Source organism: Ovis aries, chromosome 25 (assembly GCF_016772045.2).
Source record: "Ovis aries strain OAR_USU_Benz2616 breed Rambouillet chromosome 25, ARS-UI_Ramb_v3.0, whole genome shotgun sequence".
Taxonomy (NCBI): domain Eukaryota; kingdom Metazoa; phylum Chordata; class Mammalia; order Artiodactyla; family Bovidae; genus Ovis; species Ovis aries.
In genome coordinates this window covers 42115736-42138258 of record NC_056078.1, presented here as the reverse complement: position 1 = coordinate 42138258, position 22523 = coordinate 42115736, and the positions used below count along the sequence as shown (strand labels likewise).

Genomic DNA, 22523 nt, shown 5'->3' with positions numbered 1-22523 from the left:
CATCACGGCTGTCCTGCTGCCTTGAACTCCCTTACACCACAGAGAGCGCCTCACAAAAAAGTGAATGGCCACTTGTCAGGAAAGGTTTCCAGAATGAAATGGGAAGCAGCAAGGACCGAAACAGAGTTCAACTCTGGCTTCTGAGATTTTATGAATCTCTGTGTGTGCCTGTGTGCAGACATACAATAAGGAATGTGTACACGTGTGCACACACAGATTTACATATAAGCACGTGTCTGCAGGCACGCATTGACATGCGTGGATATGTATGTAGATCGAGAGAGAGCGAGAGAGAACCCATACAAGAAAAATAGGACCAGATAAAAACAGACTCTGGCTTCAACTTCAGGAAGGCCCAAATACGACAAACGGAACTGGATTTTATAGGAGAAAAGGAAGTAGAACTTTTGGCTGTAAAGACCTTTTTGACCGTTTGTTGATGAGGAATAACAATAATTAGGCTGAAATCCAATACTTTGGCCACCTGATGTGAAGAGCTAACTAACTGGAAAAGACCCTGATGCTGGGAAAGACTGAAGGCTAAAGGAGAAAGGGGAGACAGGCTGAGATGGTTAGATAGCATCATCGTCTCAATGGACGTGAATTTGAGCAAACTCTGGGAGATAGTGGACAAAGGAGCCTGGTATGCTACAGTCCACGGGGTCGCAAAGAATCAGACACGACTTACCAACTGAACAACAGCAACAACAAAGATTAAACTAACATTCACAGTAAAAACCCCAAGCGGGTGTGCAGCGTCTAGGCGAGGACAGAGCTGAGGTGCCCGTGCATCAGGCTGTGGCCCCGACCACTGAGACGTGTCTCAGGTGGTCCAAGGAGAGAACACTGCAGGGTGCTACCCAGTCACTAAGCGCTACCTGGGCAGTAAAGGGCCTCCCCTTCCTCCCACCCATCTCAGATCGTTTCCAGGAAGGACAGCAGGTCAGTCTGGACCAAGTGGACAGCGATCAGCAGTGTGTCGTACAGACACCTCCTCAGCAGGCACCTTACCACCACGGCCAGTGTGAGGTTCTTACCACCATGATGTGCTCCGTGATGAAGAGAAGGATGTGTCTGGGGTCTGCTGAGAACACCCCACTGTACAGCTTCTCCACCAGCTTCTGGATGAAGTGGGAGATGTTGGCAAGTGAAGGAGCAGCTGCAGCTTCTGCATCTGGCTGAGGCTCTCTACTGCCTGGAGGGTGGGAGAGGGCGACAGACCAAGGCTGAGAAATCAGCCGTCTGAATTGCCTTCTTTGCACAACAGTCTCCAATCTCCTTTTGGGAACCAGCCACGTCTTACTCACCTCTGTACATCTCATTGTAATCTGTATAACCGTTGCTTCAAAAATGGGATCTTATACACTGTAGGTACCCAATGAATACATATTTATTCAAAGTGATATTGAACAATCAGTGATATGAACCAAGTGGGAGGGGGCAAGTGAGGAGCAGCACATCTTCCAGTGACCATTTGGAAGAAGAGTGGATGAGAATTTAAGGCAGAGGCAATGGGAAGGCTGTCATGGTGACCCAAGCCCCTGCTGTTATGTGGGGAAGAGGATGAAGCTGTAAGGTCAGATCGCCCATCTGTGCTCACCAACACAGCACACATCGTGCTCAGACATGGATGCACGCATCTCAGTTAATTCTTATTAACAACCCTCTAAGTTACCCACAACCGTCCTCCTCACTCACATGGTCTGGCCTTTGCCTGGAGTAATGCCACCGTCCAGTCATAGAGCCACGGTCAGAACTGGGCTACCAAGCTTACACTTTTCGTCACTCCACTACCCTACCACACTCAGATAGCTCAGAAAACCAAACGTCAGGGTCTCCTCACTGTGGGGCAAGAGGAATCCAGGATACCAGTCATGTCACTAAGGAGTCCACGGCTCAGGAACCATGGAAAGGACTTTCGTACAATTTTGTTGGGAAGTTATAGCTGCCCCAGACCCAAATGGTCTGAATGAAGTTTCAACTTGAACTTCTTTTTTTTTTTTTTTTGTCTTTTAATTTTATTTATTGTTTCCTTTGCTGTACAAAAGCTTTTTTTTTTTTTTGGCAAAGTAATGTCTCTGCTTTTTATTTTTATTTTATTTTATTTTTTTTAGTTTTTTAGTTTTTTATTTTTTAAATTTTAAAATCTTTAATTCTTACATGCGTTCCCAAACATGAACCCCCTCCCACCTTCCTCCCCATAACATCTCTCTGGGTCTTCCCCATGCACCAGCCCCAAGCATGGTGCATCCTGCGTCAGACATAGACTGGCGATTCAATTCTTACATGATAGTATACATGTTAGAATGTCATTCTCCCAAATCATCCCACCCTCTCCCTCTCCCTCTGAGTCCAAAAGTCCGTTATACACATCTGTGTCTCTTTCCCTGTCTTGCATACAGGGTCGTCATTGCCATCTTCCTCAACTTGAACTTCTTTGGGGCAATGGCAGCATCTTCATCCAGGTTCATTCATTTAAGAATTGTTTACTGTGCCCAGGCATAGGGGAGCAAAAGAATGTTCAATTCAGGTGGACATTCTGACTCCCCTCATAAGAAGAAAATTTTATACTGCAGCTAGAGGATAACTGATGTTAGCTCAGAGGACAGGACTTTCTGCTCTGATTGAATCAGGAATGGCAGGGGTGACACGGAAAGTAGTAAGAAGGCCATTCCAGGGGTCTCCGGGCAAAGTCACTGAGCTCTTATTGCAGACAGGTGGAGGGCAGTTTGCTGTGGTTCCTAAAGCATCCACAGTCCTGCAGCCTAGTCTTCCTCCAGGGTTCTGGGGTCAGCAGTTGGCAGGAGGTGGCTTCTCACTCAGCTCTCCGCAACTTTGTGTCATAAACCAGGAGGAATAAGTCATCACCCGCACTCACCTCTCAGCGTCGATGCATGACCTCCACTCATCACGTGAAATATCTCCATGGTGGAAAGCAAGATCTCAGACTGAAAGTCCCGCTTCTGTTGACTGGTGGCATTGTCTGGAGAAGCCTGGAAGCAAACTCTGAACTAGACACCAGCCCCATGGCCACCATTCCCACTTAGTCCCTCCCCTGGTCCACAGCTAACACTGCAGCTGCTGGGCGTGTGCACAGCCAGCAGCTCACAAGTGCCCCTTCCCTGGGGCATCGCCCTCTGCTGATCAAGTTGCTTCACCCAGGAGGGAATGCCCACTTCCCAGGACAAGTGGTGGGGGGGGCAACAGTTAATGACCACCTTGCATGTACCTCAAGGTGGGGCAACTCTGGGATGCGGATAGAGCACACCTCAGCTCCCCTTGGAACCAAGCTACTTCCGAAGCCAGGTCCGCCTAGTTTCTCGCTCATCCTCCTCTGCATCCCTTCTCTGCTTTCCTGAGAGCACTGCCCCCAGTATATCACTTCCAGAAAATCTCCACCTTAGACTCTGTTTCTCGGAGAAGGCAATGGCAGCCCACTCCAGTACTCTTGCCTGGAAAATCCCATGGTGGAGAAGCCTGCTAGGCTGCAGTCCATGGAGTTGCTAAGAGTTGGACACGACTGAGCGACTTCACTCTCACTTTTCACTTTCATGCATTGGAGAAGGAAATGGCAACCCACTTCAGTGTTCTTGCCTGGAGAATCCCAGGGATGGTGGGCTGCCGTCTCTGGGGTCGCACAGAGTCGGACATGACTGAGCGGCTCAGCAGCAGACTCTGTTTCTAGAGACCTGGCTAAGACCTGCCATCATTCATCTCTCCACCTGCTGCTTGGTGAGCTCCCTCTGCTGGGGACTGCGGTTCCCCAAAGACTCCCTCCCACCAATCACTGCAGTCCCAGGAGATGTTGCTGACGGCCAACCAGCTGGCATGGACATGCCTGGGTGAGCTCTCTCAGGAGACGGGCCCTCGGGGCTCTTCGGGCATACCCGACCCTCTCGGTGCCCACACCCTCCCCAGTCCGTTCCCACAGCACAGGTCCGAATGATGCCCTTTCTGACCCACCTCCAGGAGAACCTCCAGGGGCATCCACTGCTTGGGGTTTGGAGCCCCAAGCAAGAACTCCCTCAAGAGTAGCTGCATGAATTCCTTCAGCTGCTTCCGGGTGGGATGTGACTCAGCAGGGGCCTGTAGACCCTCCGCAGCGTTGTCACCTTCAGCCTTGGCCTCGGGGCTGCTGGTGTTCTGGGCAGACTCACTCACGGCCCCCTCAAAGACAAGAGAACACCAGCATGAGTTGCCTGCCCTGCCCCAAAGCACTCTCACATCTGACACATGCATGGTGGGATTCTCATCAAACCATTAACACGGAAGGAAACGGAGGCTCCGAGGAGGTAGGCGGGCTCAGAGGTGGCCTGCTGTGACTTCTGAACCTGTGGTGGGCAGAAGCTGGGCACAGAGCTAGAGAGATCGGCAGCACTCAGCAAGGAAGCCCAAGATGTTTCCCGGGCAAGGCATTTCCCTGCTCGGTGCCATGGCTCCGCATCAGTCAAGTGGTAATGATGGAAAGGAACACGCAAAGACGGGCGAGGATGAGATGAGGAACCTTGCCTGCGGCATGCCTGGCCCTGGTGTACGGTCAAGAGAGCTGGCCCCCACCTTTCTGTGGGGTCCTCACCTTTACTGCCTGCCAGGCTCTGATGCTGTTGACCCTCGGGGGGAAAGAGAAGTGGGACTAGAGCCAGTCTGATATCCAAGACCCGGAAGTCCTTGGTCTTCACTTTCTCAGTTTTACATTACAAAAATATTGGGAGAATAATGTGATGGGAGTCATTGGCCCAGATATATCTGGGAAGACATGGAGATGCTGGGAAGCCAGATGACACGCCCAAGGACATGCGGCCAGGGACTCCCGACTCCTGGCCCATGAGCTTTTCATGCAAGTTCATCTGCTGGCACCTCCCTTGGCTCATTCATAAAACTAATGCAGCCATTCTTAATTAAGCTGTAAAATGAATTTAATGGCACCTAGGGAGCTGGTGACTGTATTAATTAGCTCCACGCGGCCTTGGCTGGAAAGATGCTATATAAAATTGTAGCAAATGGAAATCCTTGTGGCCACTTGTCTTCTGCATGAAAATAGGTCTGTCACATGTTCTGTGCAACAGAGGACTTTTGGAGCCGACTCGGAGCTGAAAGGAGGCAAGGAGGTGCGGGGATAAGAGTTCTGGCACCAGGGCCTGTCTCATCCACGGTAGACTGGAAGGTGACCTTGGGCCAGGCTCTCCCTCAGATGGGAACTACTGAGTGTGGGGAGGAAGAGCCCTGGGTCAGGATATGCTCTGTGGCTACTGGCAGGGAGCTGGCTTGGAACCCCGACTCAGCAGATGGTGAGCCTGGCCTGTGGGCATATGCCAGGGTCCAGCCCCAGTGGATCCAGGGAAATTTGAAGCAGGGACGGCGTTGGTGAGGAAAAACTTATTTATTTATTAATATAGAAATATAACATTAGATTAGGAAGAAATGGTATAGTAGGAAATTTAGGCGGAGAAAAGGAGGCTGAATAACTTGGGTTACGTGGAAAGCCAATAAAGTTCCAGACAAGGAGCCTGCACCATCTACGTTAGGCCGCCAGCGCCTCTTTGAATATCAGAGAGTGCCCCGCCTTGGGCTCTCTCTCTTACAGATCTTAGAAGCCGGGACAAATAAGTAGACATGGCGAGCCTCCACGCCCCAGATGGGAATTCAGCCGGAAAAGAAAAGAACGGCATGGGGAAGCCCAGCATTGGTACAAGACTCCAAAAACTTTATTTTTCAAAATCAGCTTATATACCCCAAGTTGTACATAAAGAAATAATGGAATATGCAGAGTTATGCAGGGGCAGCATTCCTGACCCTCACTGAGACAAACAAGGCTTTCTTTTGCATACCCTCCCGTATACAAAAGGTCTCAGGTGGTTTACATCATCTTCTGGCCAAGAGGCCTGTTAACATTTTTATGGCTCTCTTCCTGGATAATTGTCCAGAAAACTCCTTTTCCCTAGAAGTGTTTTTTCTTTACTCTGCATCACCCTCAAAGTACTAAATAAAGTTATATTCCTATAGAACAAAGGTGCAGTGGGTTATAACAAAGAAAGCACTTAACTCAAAGATCTAATGTTGCTAATACCAGGTCTACTACCTGTTTTTCCATATACCAACTATCTCTACAAATAAAAGATATGAAAATTTGGCAGCAAGTATTGGCTCAACAAATGAAACCTTTAATCAGTCCCGTTCTAATGATGTTGACTCCTCGGAAGCTCCTACATTCCTAGGATGTTTTAAGCTTCCTGTGCCTCCTGCAGTCAGGAGGCCTCAAACAATCACATGCGCAGCTGTACAAGTCCTGCAGGCAGGCTAGAAAGCCATCAGAGGGGTTTTTGGATTGAAACACTTGTATTATGCCCAGAAGATTTATTATCTAAAAGCTCTAATTTTTTCCAGAAAAAGGTGGTGGGGGGACAGCCCCCTGTTAATGACAGAAGAGTAGGTGGAAAGCGTAACACAGTAAAGCAGGCAGACTCTGGTCTTGGGGGGTGGATGCTCAGGCAATTCCAGGGGGAACCCCTGAAGCCTGATCACAACCTTGCGTTTTGTCAGGCTTCCTTCTGCATGATCTTGTCATGGGCGGGATTCCTCATGCTGGCCCCCGGCAGGCATAGGGGCTGACGTGGGCAGCCCCTAACTCAGAATGGCAGCCCACCAACTTAAGATCCTGTCCTCCTCCAGGTGAGGGGAATGGTGAGGGGCAGTCTGTAGAACCATGCTTCCTCCCTGCCTGGCCGGGGGCGCCTAGCTTCTGGGCAGAGGTCCCACCCCCCAACCCCTCCAGTGTTTCCTTTGATCTTTTTTACATCTTTTTTTTTTTTTACTTACTTTTCCAGTATGTTGCTTTAGTTGATATTAACCCATCAAAACATTTTATCTTTTTGCAAATCTTCTGGTCTTTATAGGTAGTCTTTTTATTAAAACTAAACACTTAAATTTTATTAGGTTATTTTACAATTTTATTGTTATTTTAAACTGACTGATGGAAACAAATGGGTTTCAGGGTGAGAGACTGAGGGGTAAATCTTGGCTTAGTCACTATGAGTCACGTAAGCTGCGGCCTGTGGCATCTCCTCGACCCTCTCGACCCTTTCGTGAGATGGGTCTCATGGCCCCACTAACCCGGGAGGGAGCTGGTCAGTGGAGCTTCATCTCCCTGAATCTCACGTCCACCTTTAACACCTCCTGCACTGGGGCCTGTTAGGGGATGTGAAGCACCAGACTCAGGAGATGGAGGCTGGCACCATGAATACACTTCTAGAAAAGCTTAACTAAAAGAACATATTCATCCCCTTGGCCGTTTAGCAAATAATTATGGAGCAAACATTACTTGCCCTCATTGTGCTTGGTATGACTTCTGGATCCTCTACTTACCAATATGCCTAACGTATTCCTTTGGTTATAGTTACTGATTTGCAGACAGGAATCAATAATTCACTCTCCTTGGTTGGGTCTCAGTTCCTATTCCACCAAGGCAGGTAACAAGCACATTTCTGCCCTTCCTTCTCCAGCACCTCCCTTCACGCTGGTCCTCACTTGCTTCTCTTAGCTCCCAGATGCTCTGCACTCATGAGTCCCCTTGACCGGCTGGGACTGGATCTTGCTCTCAAACTCACTCATGTCTCTTTCCATAGTGGCCTCTCTACCCTGACACTGACACCTTCTCCTCAAGACCCAGTTGGTCCCTCTGCCCTCCCAGCTGGGCCTCAGCAAGCCTTCCGATTGAAAGGCACCATGGCCTGCAAATAGAACAAGGGTCCTGCAAAGAAGACGGGGCCCTATGGCAGTTCCACCCCTCCCCTTCCTGGAATGGAATCTGTGGTTTCCTCATGCTCCATGTGTGGGTATTCTGCGTAGATCTGCACTTAATCTACCATCAAATTTCTCATTACTAAGATTCCTGACCACTCAAAGACGTATTGAATCTCAGAGCCGAAAATGACCTGAAGCTGGACCTCATAAAGAGAAGGAAACCTACCGGAGTTGTTTGCTTAGGGTTTTGGCCAGGTTGACTTAAAATGCATTTTCATTTGGGGAGGGGTGTGAAGGCATCTTGTCCTTGAAGGGTGATGATGTTCACCCCTGCTCTCACCGGGGCAAGGCAGAGGTGTGTCTTACCTTCTGGGCTCCCAGAGGGAAGGTAACTGCAGCCAAGGTCTGGAGGAACTCCGGGGCCCGCCAGGCTGGATCCTGGGGGTAGGTGCTGTGCACGAGGCCGAGGAACTGCAGCACACTGGCCGGGAATGTCCGTTCCCAGGCGCCGTCTCCAGAACCTGCCGAGGGCTGAGGACATGCTCCATGAGAGGCAGCATGTGCGGGCATGACTTGGGGCTGCACAGGGGCCAGAGGACTTGAGATCTAGAGACAAGACCTCCTTTCTGAGCCTCTCAGCAAGACGCCTTATTGCAAGACTCCTAGTAACAATATGACCTATTTCTTAAGATTGTCGTGAGAATTAAATGAGACATTTTAGTGCTTCAAGCTTACCTTCACAGTGACGAGTAAAGAGTAAATACAGAAGAAGCTGGGAGATAAGGTCAGATACAGATGATTTGGACTTTTGGAAGAATTTGATCAGGCATCCCCTGAAGGTGCTTAGGCAAGGCACCAGGCTGGATCCCGGGGGTAGGTGCCCCAGAATGAAATATTAATGCTGGACACACGTGTTTCCACTGTGCTCTCACCCAGTGATCCTGCCTGAGTGAGTTAACCTCCACAGCATCTGCACAAGGAAGAAAATGCTGTCTGCTCCCAAGGAGAGCTGCACACAGCAGAATGGCTAACATTTGCAAGACCAACAATGCTAAACATCGACAAGGACCTGGAGCAACTAGAACCTTCCCAGAATAAGAGCTAGTGAGTGTAAATTGACTCTTCATTTTGGAGACTATTTGGCAATATCTACTAAAACAAATCATGTGTACAGCTTAACCACAGTTTCATGCCGGGTATATTTCTAACAGAAAGAAGTGTGTATGTCCATCAAAAGATATGTACATAGCAGCTTTATTCATAATACTTCCAAATGGAAACAACCCAGAAGGAATAAACGCTGATCCATTATCACAATGAATACTACTGAACAGTTAAGAAAAAAAAAGGAACTACAAACATATAAAACACACGCGAATTCCACTTGTGTTGAGTGAACTCAGTCATGCCCGACTCTTTGCGACCCCATGGACTATACAGTCCATGGAATTCTCCAGGCCAGAATACTGGAGTGGGTAGCCATTCCTTTCTCCAGGGGATCTTCCCAACCTGGGGATCGACCTCAGATCTCCTGCAGTGCAGGTGGATTCTTTATCAGCTGAGCCACAAGGGAAGCCCTGACTGAAAGAAGTGAGATGCAAAAGGGTAATACTGTAGGGTTCCACTGATACCAAGCTTAAGGAAGCAAGCAAACTTATGGTTACCACCGGGCAAGGGAATAACAGCAAGCAAAGCAAAGTTATAAGCAAGACAGATAAGCTGAGAAAGATATTCACTACAATTCTATTTCTGATCTTCTCGTATCCTTTCAGTTTTGCCTTTTAGCTTTTGATGCTTGTCTACCATATTTGGTAAATGATGCTTTCATGGCAGGTGGCTTCACTGGAAAATCCCACGGACAGAGGAGCCTGGCGGGCTGCAGTCCATGGGGTCGCGAAGAGTCGGACACGACTGAGCGACTTCACTTTCACTTTTCCCTTTCATGCACTGGAGAAGGAAATGGCAACCCACTCCAGTGTTCTTGCCTGGAGAATCCCTGGGATGGGGGAGCCTGGTGGGCTGCCGTCTATGGGGTTGCACAGAGTTGGACACGACTGAAGCGACTTGGCAGCAGCAGCAGCAGCAGCTTCACTGAACCAAAGTCTGCCTCTGACTTTGCTTTTGTTATACGTTCGTTAGATCCCAGAAGACTGTTTAAGGGTCACATCTGTTTCACAACAGTTAACCGTTTTATGTCTGCTATCATAAAGTGAATGTTTGGGCTTGTTTTTTACTTCTGTCAGCATACTAGGTATTTTCTTCATTTTAAATGCTTTCATATTTTTCTTTAGTTTGCTTTTTATAAACAGCATTGATTTAAAACCTAACAAACTTTCTATGTGGCAAAACAGATTTTTTTCAGCTATCCTCAAATTAACTGCACATTAGGTCTACAATAAAGCCATGAATAAATTTCCCACAGATGGAAAGTGTAAAGATCACTTGCTTTGACTAGGACAAAAATAAACTGGAAATAAATAACAGCAATTTTTTAAAAAAAGTTTAACTACATGGACATTGAAAAAGATGAATTAAAAAGGTATCTTTTTTTAATAAAAAAATTTCTTTAAATCTGCAACTGCAGAAACTCTAGAAAACAACAAAATTGAAGATATCAAATATCAAAATTTTAGAACTAGCCAGAAAAAAATGAAGGGGAATGACATATATATTCAAAGTTGTTATTTATAAGTCCACAAATCTTCAGCTCCTTAAGTAATAGGATGGGCAAGGTAAAAAAAAGAGCATGAACTTGCAAATTAAGAAGAAGAAGAAGAAAATAATCACAAAGAAAATTAAATGAATTAAAGGAGACCATTTATGCAAGCTGAATACTTGTGAAGATTTTTTTAAAATATCAATTACCTAAACTAGGTCAAGGAGACATTTAGAAGCTTAAGCAAGGTGATAATAGAAAAAAATTCAGGCCGAAGCTGTTTCATAGGAATGATTTAAATAATGAGAGTCATGGATTTAGCATCTTCTTGAATGAAAGAATCTTTTTTTAATAAAACTAGCATAATACTGATACCGAAACCTGACAACATGTGAAAATATAAAACTGAAACCTAATATCATTTCTGAACATGACTGCAAAATCATAAATAAAATATTTTCAAGCAGAATAGGAAGCATGCCGAAAGAATAAGAGCGGAGTGAGAAAGTGAGATCTTTGCAAGGATGCGAGGAAATCTATTGATATAATTCATCAGCGGTAACTGGTTAAAAGAAAAAGAACATGTAATCATCTAAATACGTGTTAAAAGAGTATTTATTTTTGTATTTATTTTTAACTGGAGGATAATTGTTTTACAGTGTTATGGTGTTGCTTTCTACCATACAGCAACATGAATCAGCCCTAAGTGTATATATATATGTCCCCTCCCTCTTGAAGCTGTGAGGACTGGGCCAAGCACATCTGTGCAAGACTGTGGGATGCATGTCAAGAGGAATATATACGTAGAGCATCTACTGCGACCTTCCTGAGAAGGAGAGCACATGAAGTGCTCCTTGGCCCAGTATCCCACATCCTGGAATTTATACCAAGGAGGCCATCGAACTAGAAAGAGAAGACGTCTGCTCAAGAAAGCTCATTACTGACTTTTTATAACAACGAATGTTCTGAGAGACAATACAAATTTCCATCTACAAATAGAAATGATTTCCAACAACATGTTGGGGGAAAAAAGGCAACAGGAAATATGCGGCTTCCCTGGTGGCTCAGACAGTAAAGAATCTGCCTGCGATGTGGGAGACCTGGGTTCAGTCCCTGGATGGGGAAGATCCCCTGGAGAAGGGAATGGCTATCCACTCCAGTGCTCTGGCCTAGAGAATTCCATGGACAGAGGAGCCTGGCAGATTACAGTCCGTGGGGTCGCAAAGAGTCAGACCTGACTGCGTGACCAATACTTTCAGGAATTTATGTGGTCTGATTCCCTAAGGGCATGGTATACTCTTAGGTGTCTGAAAGATATCCTACTAAAGTTCACAGTGGGTATCTCTGGTTGGGTGTGCTTCAGGTGATTTTTACTTCTACTTTTTTTTTTCTTATTTTAAAGGTAACCATGCATCATTTTATAGAAGCAATTAGGTTTCCACACATATCAAACCTCCAGTTGCCTTTAGAGTTTATAGAATGAAGCCAAAACTTTTCATGGGTGTTCTTGCTCCCTGGTCTACAATCAGTCCTGCTCACAAGTCACACAGCCTTTTCCTGCAGTCCTAAAACAACCTTTCCACCACCTTCAAGGTGGACCTGGAAGGCCTGAATCAAAGGCTGTCCATGTCACATTGGCAGCTGGCCGGCATATGTCTTCTTTAAGACAGGTCTTTCCTGATGGGTCACTCATGAGAGGCCCACCTGTCCTGGTCAAGGTGAGCTTCTTGAGCAAAGAGGCCTCTGAAGGGAAGGGACCACAGGGCCCCTGAAGCTCTCAAATCAAAGCAGTTGCCCAGAAATGTTCCCTTTGACTGGAGCCCTTAAATCTCCCAGTGAAGGAAGTCAAATGTTTAAACAAATGGAAAACAGATGTCTTCTGGTTAAGAACACATAAACTCCACTGGGGACATTAAGGCTGGGTTTCCCATTGAGCACCTAAGTTGTCACCTTGCCTCTTCTATAAAAAGTTCTGAATAATACCTGCAGAGTATCAGCACTACCAGAAAGTTGCTGGGCCTATCTTCCCATCAGAACCCCTCTCAGCATGTGGGGAGCGGGTCTCACCTGGTTCATGGTGGCCTTCAGCATCTCTAGGAGCAGCAGGGCACCTTCAGTGCACAGCCCTGCCCGGAGGACTTCCTCTTGGTGGTGTTTATGCAAGAGCCACTGAAGCATGGCATCCAGGCTGTCCTGAAAGAGGACGCATGGGCTGTAGGAGACCTGGGCTGCACACCGAAGGGACGGGCTTTCCGTCCAGTATGTCATGCTTCTCTGGGGGCCCCAGTGAGAGAGACAGAACATCACAGTAGCAGCCCAGGTGGCTGGTCCATTAGAGGAATTTCAGCCCACTGATGGAGCGTAAGGGAAACACACATGTCTAAGATAGGCTGAAGACCTACCAGCAACTGGCATCGGGTCTGACATCAGCAATACTCAATCTCCCAATCAACTTCCATGAATTTTTGTAAATGAGATTGCAGAAAACATGTCAAATTCAAAGGCTTTCGGGCAAGTGCAGTCAGAGAGAGCATGGGGTTGACAAGCAGGACGATCTGACTTTGCTTCTTTAAAAGCTGGGCTTATGCAAGCTCTTTAGCACTTGGCAGTTCAGTTTCCTTCTCTGTGAATGGAAACTTCCATTATCTGCCCCATGGGATTGTTATAAATATCAAGTGAAATAAAATAAGCGAAACATCTGTCACAGGTCCTGACACTCAGCAAATGTTTGTTTCCTGAGCCACAGTATAGGAAAAAAACACACATTTTCGATGAATTTATCAGAGTATGTGAAGAACTTGATTCTGAAGTGTGATCTGTAATACCATTAACATATATCAAGATTGAGATAAGTCAAATATAAGGATATGCAAGAGGTGAATTTTTCAGTCCTCGGCAAAACCGTGCCCCTTCAATGACGTCTATACAGTGCAGTTTAACTCAAGTCTATCAAGACCAAGAAACAATTTCTGGGTCTGTTTATCAGGTGCTCAGGAGGCTGAGCAGGAGGCCAGGGTCTGTAATTGATGTGCTCAGTGTCTACTGAGAGAAGCAGCCGTAAACGTGCTGGTGCCATACAAGGTGAGGGCGTGATGAGGCCTGAGAGAGAAAGGTTCCCGCTGTCTAGGGGGTCTCAGCCCGAGGCGGCATCTGAGTGGAGAACTGAGGGAAGGTAGCTTTCCAGGAAGGTGAGATGGGAGAGGGCTCCTTAAAGGCCCAGGGCAGGCAAGCGCAAAGCAGGCGGTCTTACTGGGGAGGTGACTTGAGGATCACAGCACAAAGGGCCAATAAGAAAGGAAGATGGGCTGGGAGACAGGTGAGATCCCAATCAGGGAGGGGCTTGATGCTGCCTGGGGACTCCAAACCTGATCCCACAGGAACAGGAGCCAATGAAACCTTGGATTTGGTGCAAGTCAGTGAGCTAGTGAGTGAGAAGCTAGTGAGAAGGTGCCTGCAGTGAGTGGAGACTCCTCTTTGGAGGAGGAACAGGGGAGCGAAAAACAGGGCAGCAGTTGGTCAAGAGTGTGAGCCAAGGGGGCAGCTTCCGGTTTTGGGTGGGACATGATTTATCATACTTATGGCCAATGAGGAAAGGATCAGTAGAAAAGGAGATGCTGAAAATATAGACAAAGGATCATAAGGCATGCAGTCACTTGGGAAAGGCGTGGAAGGAACACAGCTCAGCCTTAAAAAGGTGACCTTTGCCAGCAACAGTGAGAGGAGGTGATAAAGATGGTCTTGGAATACACAAGCGATGGAGGGTGGAGTCCTGAGGCAATGCTCCTTCATGGGGCTTCCATGCTACCGTGATGTAAGTCATCTGAGCAAAGGGCACCTGTGGGCCAGAAGACTCGGGGCATGTAAGGTTCACACTAGAATGCGGGGGAGCAGGGGCGTTACTAAGGTACAGGGACATGTTTCTTTGAAGGTGATAGGATGAGGCTCAATGTCTGTGGTGGCAGCAGTCCAACCTCCCCATGTTGCCCCACCATCGTGTGACTTGTCTACCCAGAAGGAGAAAAACTTAAAAGTGAGACTGATAGGAAACAGAGATCTGCTGGGAGGGACAAGGGAGGTGGAGGCTGAGGGACAAGGATATCTGAAGAGCAAGAAGGGGGGTGGGACTGCTAGGGAAGGAAGCGGGTCAGGATGAAAGTTGGGAGGCATGGAGGAAGCCGAGGAGAGTCTTGCGGGATACAGAAATCAGAAGCCCAAGTGTGTCACTCCATCCCGAGAGCCCCTGGAGCCTACCTTGGGCCCGTCCATCAGCTCCGTGAGCGGTGTCTGCAGGAAGAAGGTGGACACGGTGAGGTAGACTTCTGGAATATGAACATGGTGGGCCAGAAAGTCACTCAAGACTCGGAACCCAGGAAGCAGGCAGGGGCTCTGGTCAGGCGTTGGAGGATGGCTCTTCAGGTTATCTATTGATCAGGGAGAAGGGCACAAAGTCCAGTTGAGAACAATTGCTTCTGGTCAACATGGGGATTGGGCACAGGAAGGAATTCCCTCCGGCCAACCCATCCTACAGACATGCCGGATGGAAATACGTCACACATATAGAGCACAAGAATGGGCTCAGTAAGAACTTCTTTTCCTATTTCTGATGTGCTCATTCATTCATTCAAACACAGTTGCTTATCTGGTGCCTACCACCCTAGAGGTAGCAAGCCCTCTTTGCATAGGCAATAAGAATGTAGTGTTCTGATAAAATATATATACAGAACCCCAGGCCTTCATCAACTACTTACAACGTGGTGGGAGGAACAGACATTACATAATTAAATACCTAAATAAAAATATGCTTGTAAACTATGATTAAACCCCCTCCCCCAAAAAAAGAAAGAAAGAAAGAAAGTGTAACAGGGGTGCTCTAATTGACATGGGACCTTCCTCTCCTGGAGGAAATGACATAAAATTGAGACATGAAGGATGAATCCACATCAGCTTAGAGAGCCGTGCTGGTGTTGAGGGTTGGGAAGCACCTCTGCAAGAAGGAAAGAGTTAAGGAGACTTTGAGGAGTGGAAAGAAGTCCCCAGCATCTGAAGAGCAGTGAGGCCGTGTGGGGAGGAGTCTGAAAAAGGAAGTCAGAGGTGGGGGAAGGGGTCAAGGTCAAGGTGACACTACAGCAGGCAATGTGAAGGCGCCTTAGTCCTGGCAGGTCGTCATCCACAGGTGCACCTGTCTCCTGGAGAGGGCCACACACTCACCCATCACGATATCCGTGCCCTCGGAGCTGCGTTCCACCCAGGAGCCTGCAGGCAGGCCGTCTTTAAATCGCCCTCGGAGGGAGGGGCTTGACAGAAAGTGCAGCAGCAGCTTCAAGCCCAGCACCACTGTGCTGGGGTGCACGTGGGCCTGCACGAAGAGCAGGAACCAGTCGGACCCCAGGTTCAGAAACATCTCTTCCTTTGTCCTGGGTGGGGAAGGGGGTCAATAAATGCTATAAATTATCTCTCAGTCCATAAGCAAATGACATGTCCAGAAAATACAAACAACATCCAGCTTCATTAGTCACCTAGAAGGATAAGGTCAACATCTGGACATCACTCAGCCAAGTATTTATGACATTTTAAAAGATCATGTATTCAAAAGCAGAGACATTACTTTGCCGACTAAGGTCTGGCTAGTCAAGGCTATGGTTTTTCCTGTGGTCATGTATGGTTGTGAGAGTTGGACTGTGAAGAAGGCTGAGCACTGAAGAATTGATGCTTTTGAATTGTGGTGTTGGAGAAGACTCTTGAGAGTCCCTTGGACTGCAAGGAGATCCAACCAGTCCATTCTAAAGGAGATCAGTCCTGGGTGTTCTTTGGAAGGAATGATGCTAAAGCTGAAGCTCCAGTACTTTGGCCACCTCATGCGAAGAGTTGACTCATTGGAAAAGACTGATGCTGGGAGGGATTGGGGGCAGGAGAAGGGGACGACAGAGGATGAGATGGCTGGATGGCATCATGGACTCGATGGACGTGAGTCTGAGTGAACTCCGGGTGTTGGTGATGGACAGGGAGGCCTGGTGTGCTGCGATTCGTGGGGTCGCAAAGAGTTGGACACGACTGAGCGACTGAACTGAACTGAACTGAATGTTGGCAAGGCTGCTGTGAAAGAGGTGAATTTGCCTATTAATGGCTGAAGCATAAGCTGGCCAAAGCTTTTGAAAGCAACTGGAAACCATGTACTGAATGATAGAGCCCTGCTCACTAATACTCATACTTACACAGTGTCTGGCCACTCGCTAATTACATCAGTGTAGTCACATAAAACACATCATGATTACTTAACTCCCTTTTAAAATACACTGTTCAGAACTAATCTTAATGGAATAGCTTCATATTTATGCATCTTTATTGGTTTAGACAAAAAAAAATGTTTAACTGTCACTTTCAATAATGAACTTTAAAACGATGTGTCTAGAGAATACAGACTTGCTAGAGGGAAGTGGAGGACAGAGAGGTGGGAGCCGATGCTCAGGGGCAATTGTTCAGCAAATCCTGACTCTCCTGAGAGCCAGGAAAGGGTCCATCCTGGCTGGGCAGCAGTCTCAGCGCCAGTTGCCAGATTAGACGAGGTGAGGGCATGGCCACTAAAACTAGGAGTCAAGAGATGGTCCTCTCTTTCAGCCATGACTTCATTTAGCAGTTGGATGACTGGTGAGCTCTGATCATCTTCCCTCATTATGACGATGAAGAGGATGATGGAGGTGACTGTGCTGATGAGGATGATGGAGGTGATGTTGGTGGTGGTGATAATGATGATGAGGAGGATGGAGGTGACTGTGGTGGTGGTGATGGTGAGCGTAGTTAGCTGTTAGAGTTTATATAGTATCCCAGGCACCATGCTCAGAGTTATCCATCTATTAATTTCTATCTATGGCTGCTACTATTTTTATCTTCACAAAGATGAGTAGAAGAGAGACATAGAGGGCTTAGGTCACCTCCCTAAGGTCCCTGAGGACAGAGCTGAACCCAGGAGGTGAAGTTGTCAGAGCCCAAGTGCTTAAGCACTACATTACATTCCTTTTCAAAAAGGTGAAAAGGTAGAGACTAGCTCATCTCCCGGGGTCAGGAAGATCCTCCAGAGGAGGGCATGGCAACCCACTCCAGTATTCTTGCCTGGAGACTCCCATGCACAGAGAAGCCTGGGAGGCTGCAATCCACTGGGTCGCACAGAGTCGGACGACTGAAGCGACTCAGCACGCATGCAGCTCACCTCCAAAGCACCTTCCAGTTCTGCCGTGCACTGATTCTAGAAATCTAGAAACCGTTAGAGCACTATGTACAAGGCTGATTTACTGAGGGGTAACTCCCCACCCTGATGCCTCCCTGCCCAAACCACATACACACTAAAAGTTCAGCTTAGTGAGAGTAGGATCTGGACTGACTTTTTCAGGATGGCATTCTCGGAAGGAGGAACAGTGTCTGGCACACAGTAGGTACTCAACAAATAGCTATTGAATTAGTGACCCCAGAGCCGAGATAAAGCAGGCAGTCCAAGAGAGTTAATGGAATTTTATGACTGCATGTTGTTTTGAAAGTTAACTGAAGGCAGATACTTCTTTTTCCAACTTGGAAAAATAACTGAATGACTAACAGTAAATAGCAGAAGAATTTGGCAAGCCTTTTCCTTGATAGACGTTATTTAGGCTAACCATTTCTCCATTCTATTCTCTGCCAAGTATAGGACATCAACATCAGTAATTATCACAACTGCCAAGACAATAACAATTACACTCTACGATGGTGACAAGAAGAGTTTATTGTAATGATACCAAATCTGCTTTGAGTCACTCATGCCCATTTAACATTGCATCAGAATATCTTAGGGCAAGGTCTGGTTTATTGGGTGGAGAGAATATAATTTTCTTTCTGACTAGAGCAGAAAACCAACTCAGAGATGCTAAACTTTTCATTAAGAAAAGGTTTTAATACTGCACCCTTTATGAAGCAGCCTTGTGGCAGATCAGTCTTTCTGGAACTACTTACTCAGAGGACAGATGAAGCTGGGAAGAAGATATTACACTGAGCAGCATCTCCAGCAACTGGTTTCTGAGCCAGATTGTCTTTCCAGATGTTTGGCTTCCAGCTACAAAAAAAAAAAAAAAAAAAAAAAAAAAAATGCAGATTTGAGAGAAAACGGATGTAAAGAGACATAATATTTGCTGCAGTAGGCAATCATATTCACCAAATGCTTAGTTCTCCCAGGAGTTGAGACATGCATGGAACTTGAAATTTTGGCTTTCAACTCTAGATTTCCATTTAATGCTTAAAAAGAATTTCTGGAAATGTTTCTAAAGTTTCCTTTAACTAGAGATGTTTTTGATGTTCCCCATAGCCCACCAGCCCCCCCCCCCAAATGATAGGGTCAAATTTTTCTTCCAGTAGAAAGAGTTTTAAAATTATCATGGACTGTAACATTTCCTGAGCACCTACTATGTGCTGGGCATTATGCAAGGCAGTGGCAGCAGAGTGGGGAAGACTATGGTGCTCAGTCTGGGTCCCTGCCCTAGTCTAGGGCTTTGGCATGTCTACGCTGCACTAAAAAATAGAGCTTGAGCTGCAGAGAGAGGCATGTGAATCCAATGGGAGACGAAACTTTACTTCTGAAGTGTTACTATGACCTTGAAAGACATATAAATACTGTCTTTGTAGATATTTAGCTAGATAAAAGTTTTAGAATGGAGTCCCCATGAGAAGGAGCGTTGAGTACATAGTATGCTGCTGCTGCTGCTGAGTCGCTTCAATCACGTCCGACTGTGCGACCCCATAGACGGCAGCCCACCAGGCTCCCTCGTCCCTAGGATTCTCCAGGCAAGAACACTGGAGTGGGTTGCCATTTCCTTCTTGAATGCATGAAAGTGAAAGGTGAAAGTGAAGTCGCTCAGCTGTGTCCGATTCTTAGTGACCTCATAGACTGCAGCCTACCAGGCTCCTCCATCCATGGGATTTTCCAGGCAAGAGTACTGGAGTGGGGTGCCATTGCCTTCTCCGGAGTACACAGTATACTGTTAGCTAATTATCCATTCATTCAGCCCCTTGGTTGGCCAGTTATTTCACCACCAATTCAGGGCACACAGCACGCTGTAGAAACGTAACTGATGTGGCAGCTTGGAGAAGTGGAGCCAGAGTACCCTCTATTTGGATTCTGGCCCCTTCTCTCTTTAAGGTCGTAGTCTCTGAGGCTCCGTTTTCTCATCTGCAAAATGGGAGTAGCAATCCCTACTTTTCAGGCTTGATCTAAGGATAAGAGCTAATTTATCTGGATTGAGCGACAGCCAAGGGAATCTTCTGTGATAAGCGTGTTCTCTCTCTGCCCTGTCTAATGCAGTAACCACTCACCCACATGGTTATTCAGCACTTGGAACACGGCTAGTGTGACTGAGGAACTGAAGTTTTAGTCGCATTTCACTCCAAAAATTTAATTTAAATGGCTACACGTGGTTAGAGGCTCCCATCTCAAACAGAGGAGGCCCAGGACAAAGTGGTCAGTAATGGTCCCCTTCACATCTGCCCCTAGCAGAGGGAATTTAGAGCCTGATGCAGCTGCTGTTCTGAATCTGGTTGAGGAGTGAGAGACTCAAAGAATCAAATCACAAGCCTTTGCATGAGAGTAAGCACAGGGACTCCAGCCTAGAGAAGGTGACCTAGTCTGCCCTGTGGGACTGGGAATGGCTGGCCTGGTGGGGTGAGGTGGGGTGGGGTGGGGCAGCGGAGGTGACCCTGCAGAGGGGCCAGCAGGGCCGAGCACGGGGGGACGGCAGACCGTCACACATTAGAACGTGTCAGCGCTACAGAGCACTGAAGCTGGGGCTCGCCAAGGGAGTGAGGCCGAGGCTGGGGCAAGAAGACGCCGCCTGCTGATCTCCAGGGAGCTGTTGTCCCGCAGGACTTGAAAGCCATCCCAGGTTGTGCAGGAAGAACATACGATTTGTTTTTACTTGTGGCTCATATAGCTGCGGCCTTGGAAGACAGCGCCCAGAAACAGCAATTCGGTTTCCTGGGGGCTCCTTCCCCTCCCTTCCCGCAGCCTTGCACTCAAACCGGCCCCGCAGCATGTGCCGTCAGGACCGTTGTGGATGTCGCCCTGCAGCCGTCAGACTGGCTCCTGGGAAAGGTCTTCTCACCGGGCAGGGAAGGGTCCGGGGCTCTGTCCACACAGATCTGCTTCTCGTTCACCGACGAAGGCTTGAGGGTGTACACCACAAACAGCCCAATTCTGAAGGCAGAAGGAGGACACACTCAACTGTGGGCTTGGCCCATGTCTCCTGAACACCCATGAAGGCTTTCTACACAGAATCACCCAAATGCACTTCAAGGGAGGACTTGAGGGGGAAGTGTGTCACTGTGTGATCAGTGTGATGTTTCCAGAGACTTCTCCAATCTGTTAGGATTCATCAGAGAAGCAGACTCTGGCTCTGCCAGGTCAATCGGACAGACATGGCTGAGAACACAACAGCTGAAATGTCCCATCAGCTGCGAAGTCTGCAGAAGGCAGGTGTGTTGGGTCACTGGCTGGTGAGGATGGCCGGGCGCATGGAAATCCTAGGGTTCTTGGTAGGTGTTTCTGAGCACCAGGGAGCAGTGAACCCACAGCCCTGTTGAGGAGTCCAGGGGACCCACCCCTTTTTTCAAGCCATGAACAGAGAAAATGTTTCTAGGAGGTTCCAGGGAAATAGAACCTGCTGCTGCATTGAAGGGCAGTGCTGCTGAGCTGAGTGTGATAAGGAGAGAGCTGGGGTCTTTGTTCCCTCTTGAAGCAGCCCTGATGCTCTGCCCTCTCCCCTGGGAAGCTGGCACAATACCTGAGCAAGTCCTGGAGGCTGAAGTGGCCCCTCAGCTGACAACCCAGGATGTCAATGATGGTGGACATCTTGGAGGGGGTGAGGCCTGGCTCGTTGAAGAGGAAGACGAGCTTGGGAATAAGCTGTGCCTGGTGAGCAACTTCAGCATTCCGGGGTCCTTCCCTGGTGAGCCCAGGAGAGAGGCAGTAAAAGCTTTTACTGGAATGAACCAAATTTGCTGTGTTTCTGCTAAAAAGGTTCCACAGTCTGGGTTTGACTCTCATGCCCTCCTGGCAACTCGTCAAAATGCTGCCAGACACCCATCAAATATGTGTCTGCCCAGTGCCCCAGTCGCTTGGGGATGAGCCTCCCATGCCCTTCCACCCCCACCCCCACCCCCACCGGAAACTGCCTTCAACCACCAGTTATCGACTTTTAAATTCCAAGCCTCAGGGAAAACTAATGCTGGTCTCAAAAAACACCGAACAAAGAGAGCAGCCTGGAGCAGGACCGCGTAGCATTTCCCAACAGCTGGCACGTGGGCCTCGGCCAGCCCGTCAGCCCGTGTGTCTTCCTGCTCGCCCCAAACCACAAAGTGGATGGACGTGCCACTGAGAGTCAAAGGGGAGAGAGATGGGATTCAAGCCTCCGCACCCTCTCCTCAGGATAATCGCAAATACAATTTCCTGTAAATTCTACTCCCTCAAAGAAAACAGCTCCCAGGGTGAGTGTCCGTCTCTTAGAAAACAACAGGTACAAAAAGACAGTGGGAAGGGGGAAAGAAAAGAAATTGGAGGCGAATGAATGTGGATGGATCGCTCCTTCTTGAGCTGTCCTTCAGTACTGCTGTGCTGAATTCTGCCAAGCCCCACATCCCTGATACACAGAGGAGGTAGAGCCCGCCAATTCTGCGAGCGGCTTGCACTCGTGGGTTCAGTGGGGAGATGCGCATTCGACACCTGTAAGCCCCGTGTCCTCTGCGCTCTCATCACAGCACTGAGCAGCCTGCTTTCTGCATCCCTTCTCCACAGGGCTGTGTCTTGTCCTTCCCTGAACCTCAAGCACTAAGAAGTCGTATGGAATGGAGTGGGTTATAACAGATCAGTCACGAGTGGATGAGTGAAAGGGTGGTTGCAAACACCTGCAAACGCTAAGGTGCTAATGATCACTAGAACAGCTGATCTGCGAGGAGTCAGGTGGAGGCGGATGCGAGCAGCCCACTGTGTAAGGAAGGAGGGGATTGATAGACTGGCTTCCCTGCCTCCCTTCCCCCTTATTCTGATCACAATCCCTGGTTTTCTTTGGGGCTTACCTCTTTCTAACTCTCCTCCACCTGCTGCAGAGGGCAAGAGATG

The 22523-nt window shown here is 47.9% G+C and overlaps 1 protein-coding gene across 7 annotated transcripts in view; it reads right to left on the bottom strand.

Annotated features, from left to right (window-relative positions):
- The window catches only part of WDFY4 (WDFY family member 4), a 267801-nt gene that overhangs the window by 129783 nt on the left and 115495 nt on the right, over nt 1-22523 (bottom strand). For 4 of the 7 annotated variants that reach the window (XM_042241016.2, XM_042241015.2, XM_042241018.2 and 1 more), the window contains exons 26-35: nt 21190-21351; nt 20512-20603; nt 18374-18473; nt 15605-15810; nt 14648-14817; nt 12464-12589; nt 8107-8346; nt 3964-4167; nt 2879-2993; nt 1038-1195 (exon numbers count right to left, since the gene is read on the bottom strand). In XM_042241016.2, the coding sequence (XP_042096950.1) occupies nt 1038-1195; nt 2879-2993; nt 3964-4167; nt 8107-8346; nt 12464-12589; nt 14648-14817; nt 15605-15810; nt 18374-18473; nt 20512-20603; nt 21190-21351 (1573 nt within the window). The remainder of the gene's footprint in view (nt 1-1037; nt 1196-2878; nt 2994-3963; nt 4168-8106; nt 8347-12463; nt 12590-14647; nt 14818-15604; nt 15811-18373; nt 18474-20511; nt 20604-21189; nt 21352-22523) is intronic. The other 3 variants (XM_004021557.6, XM_060406370.1, XM_042241019.2) reach the window with 2 other exon arrangements.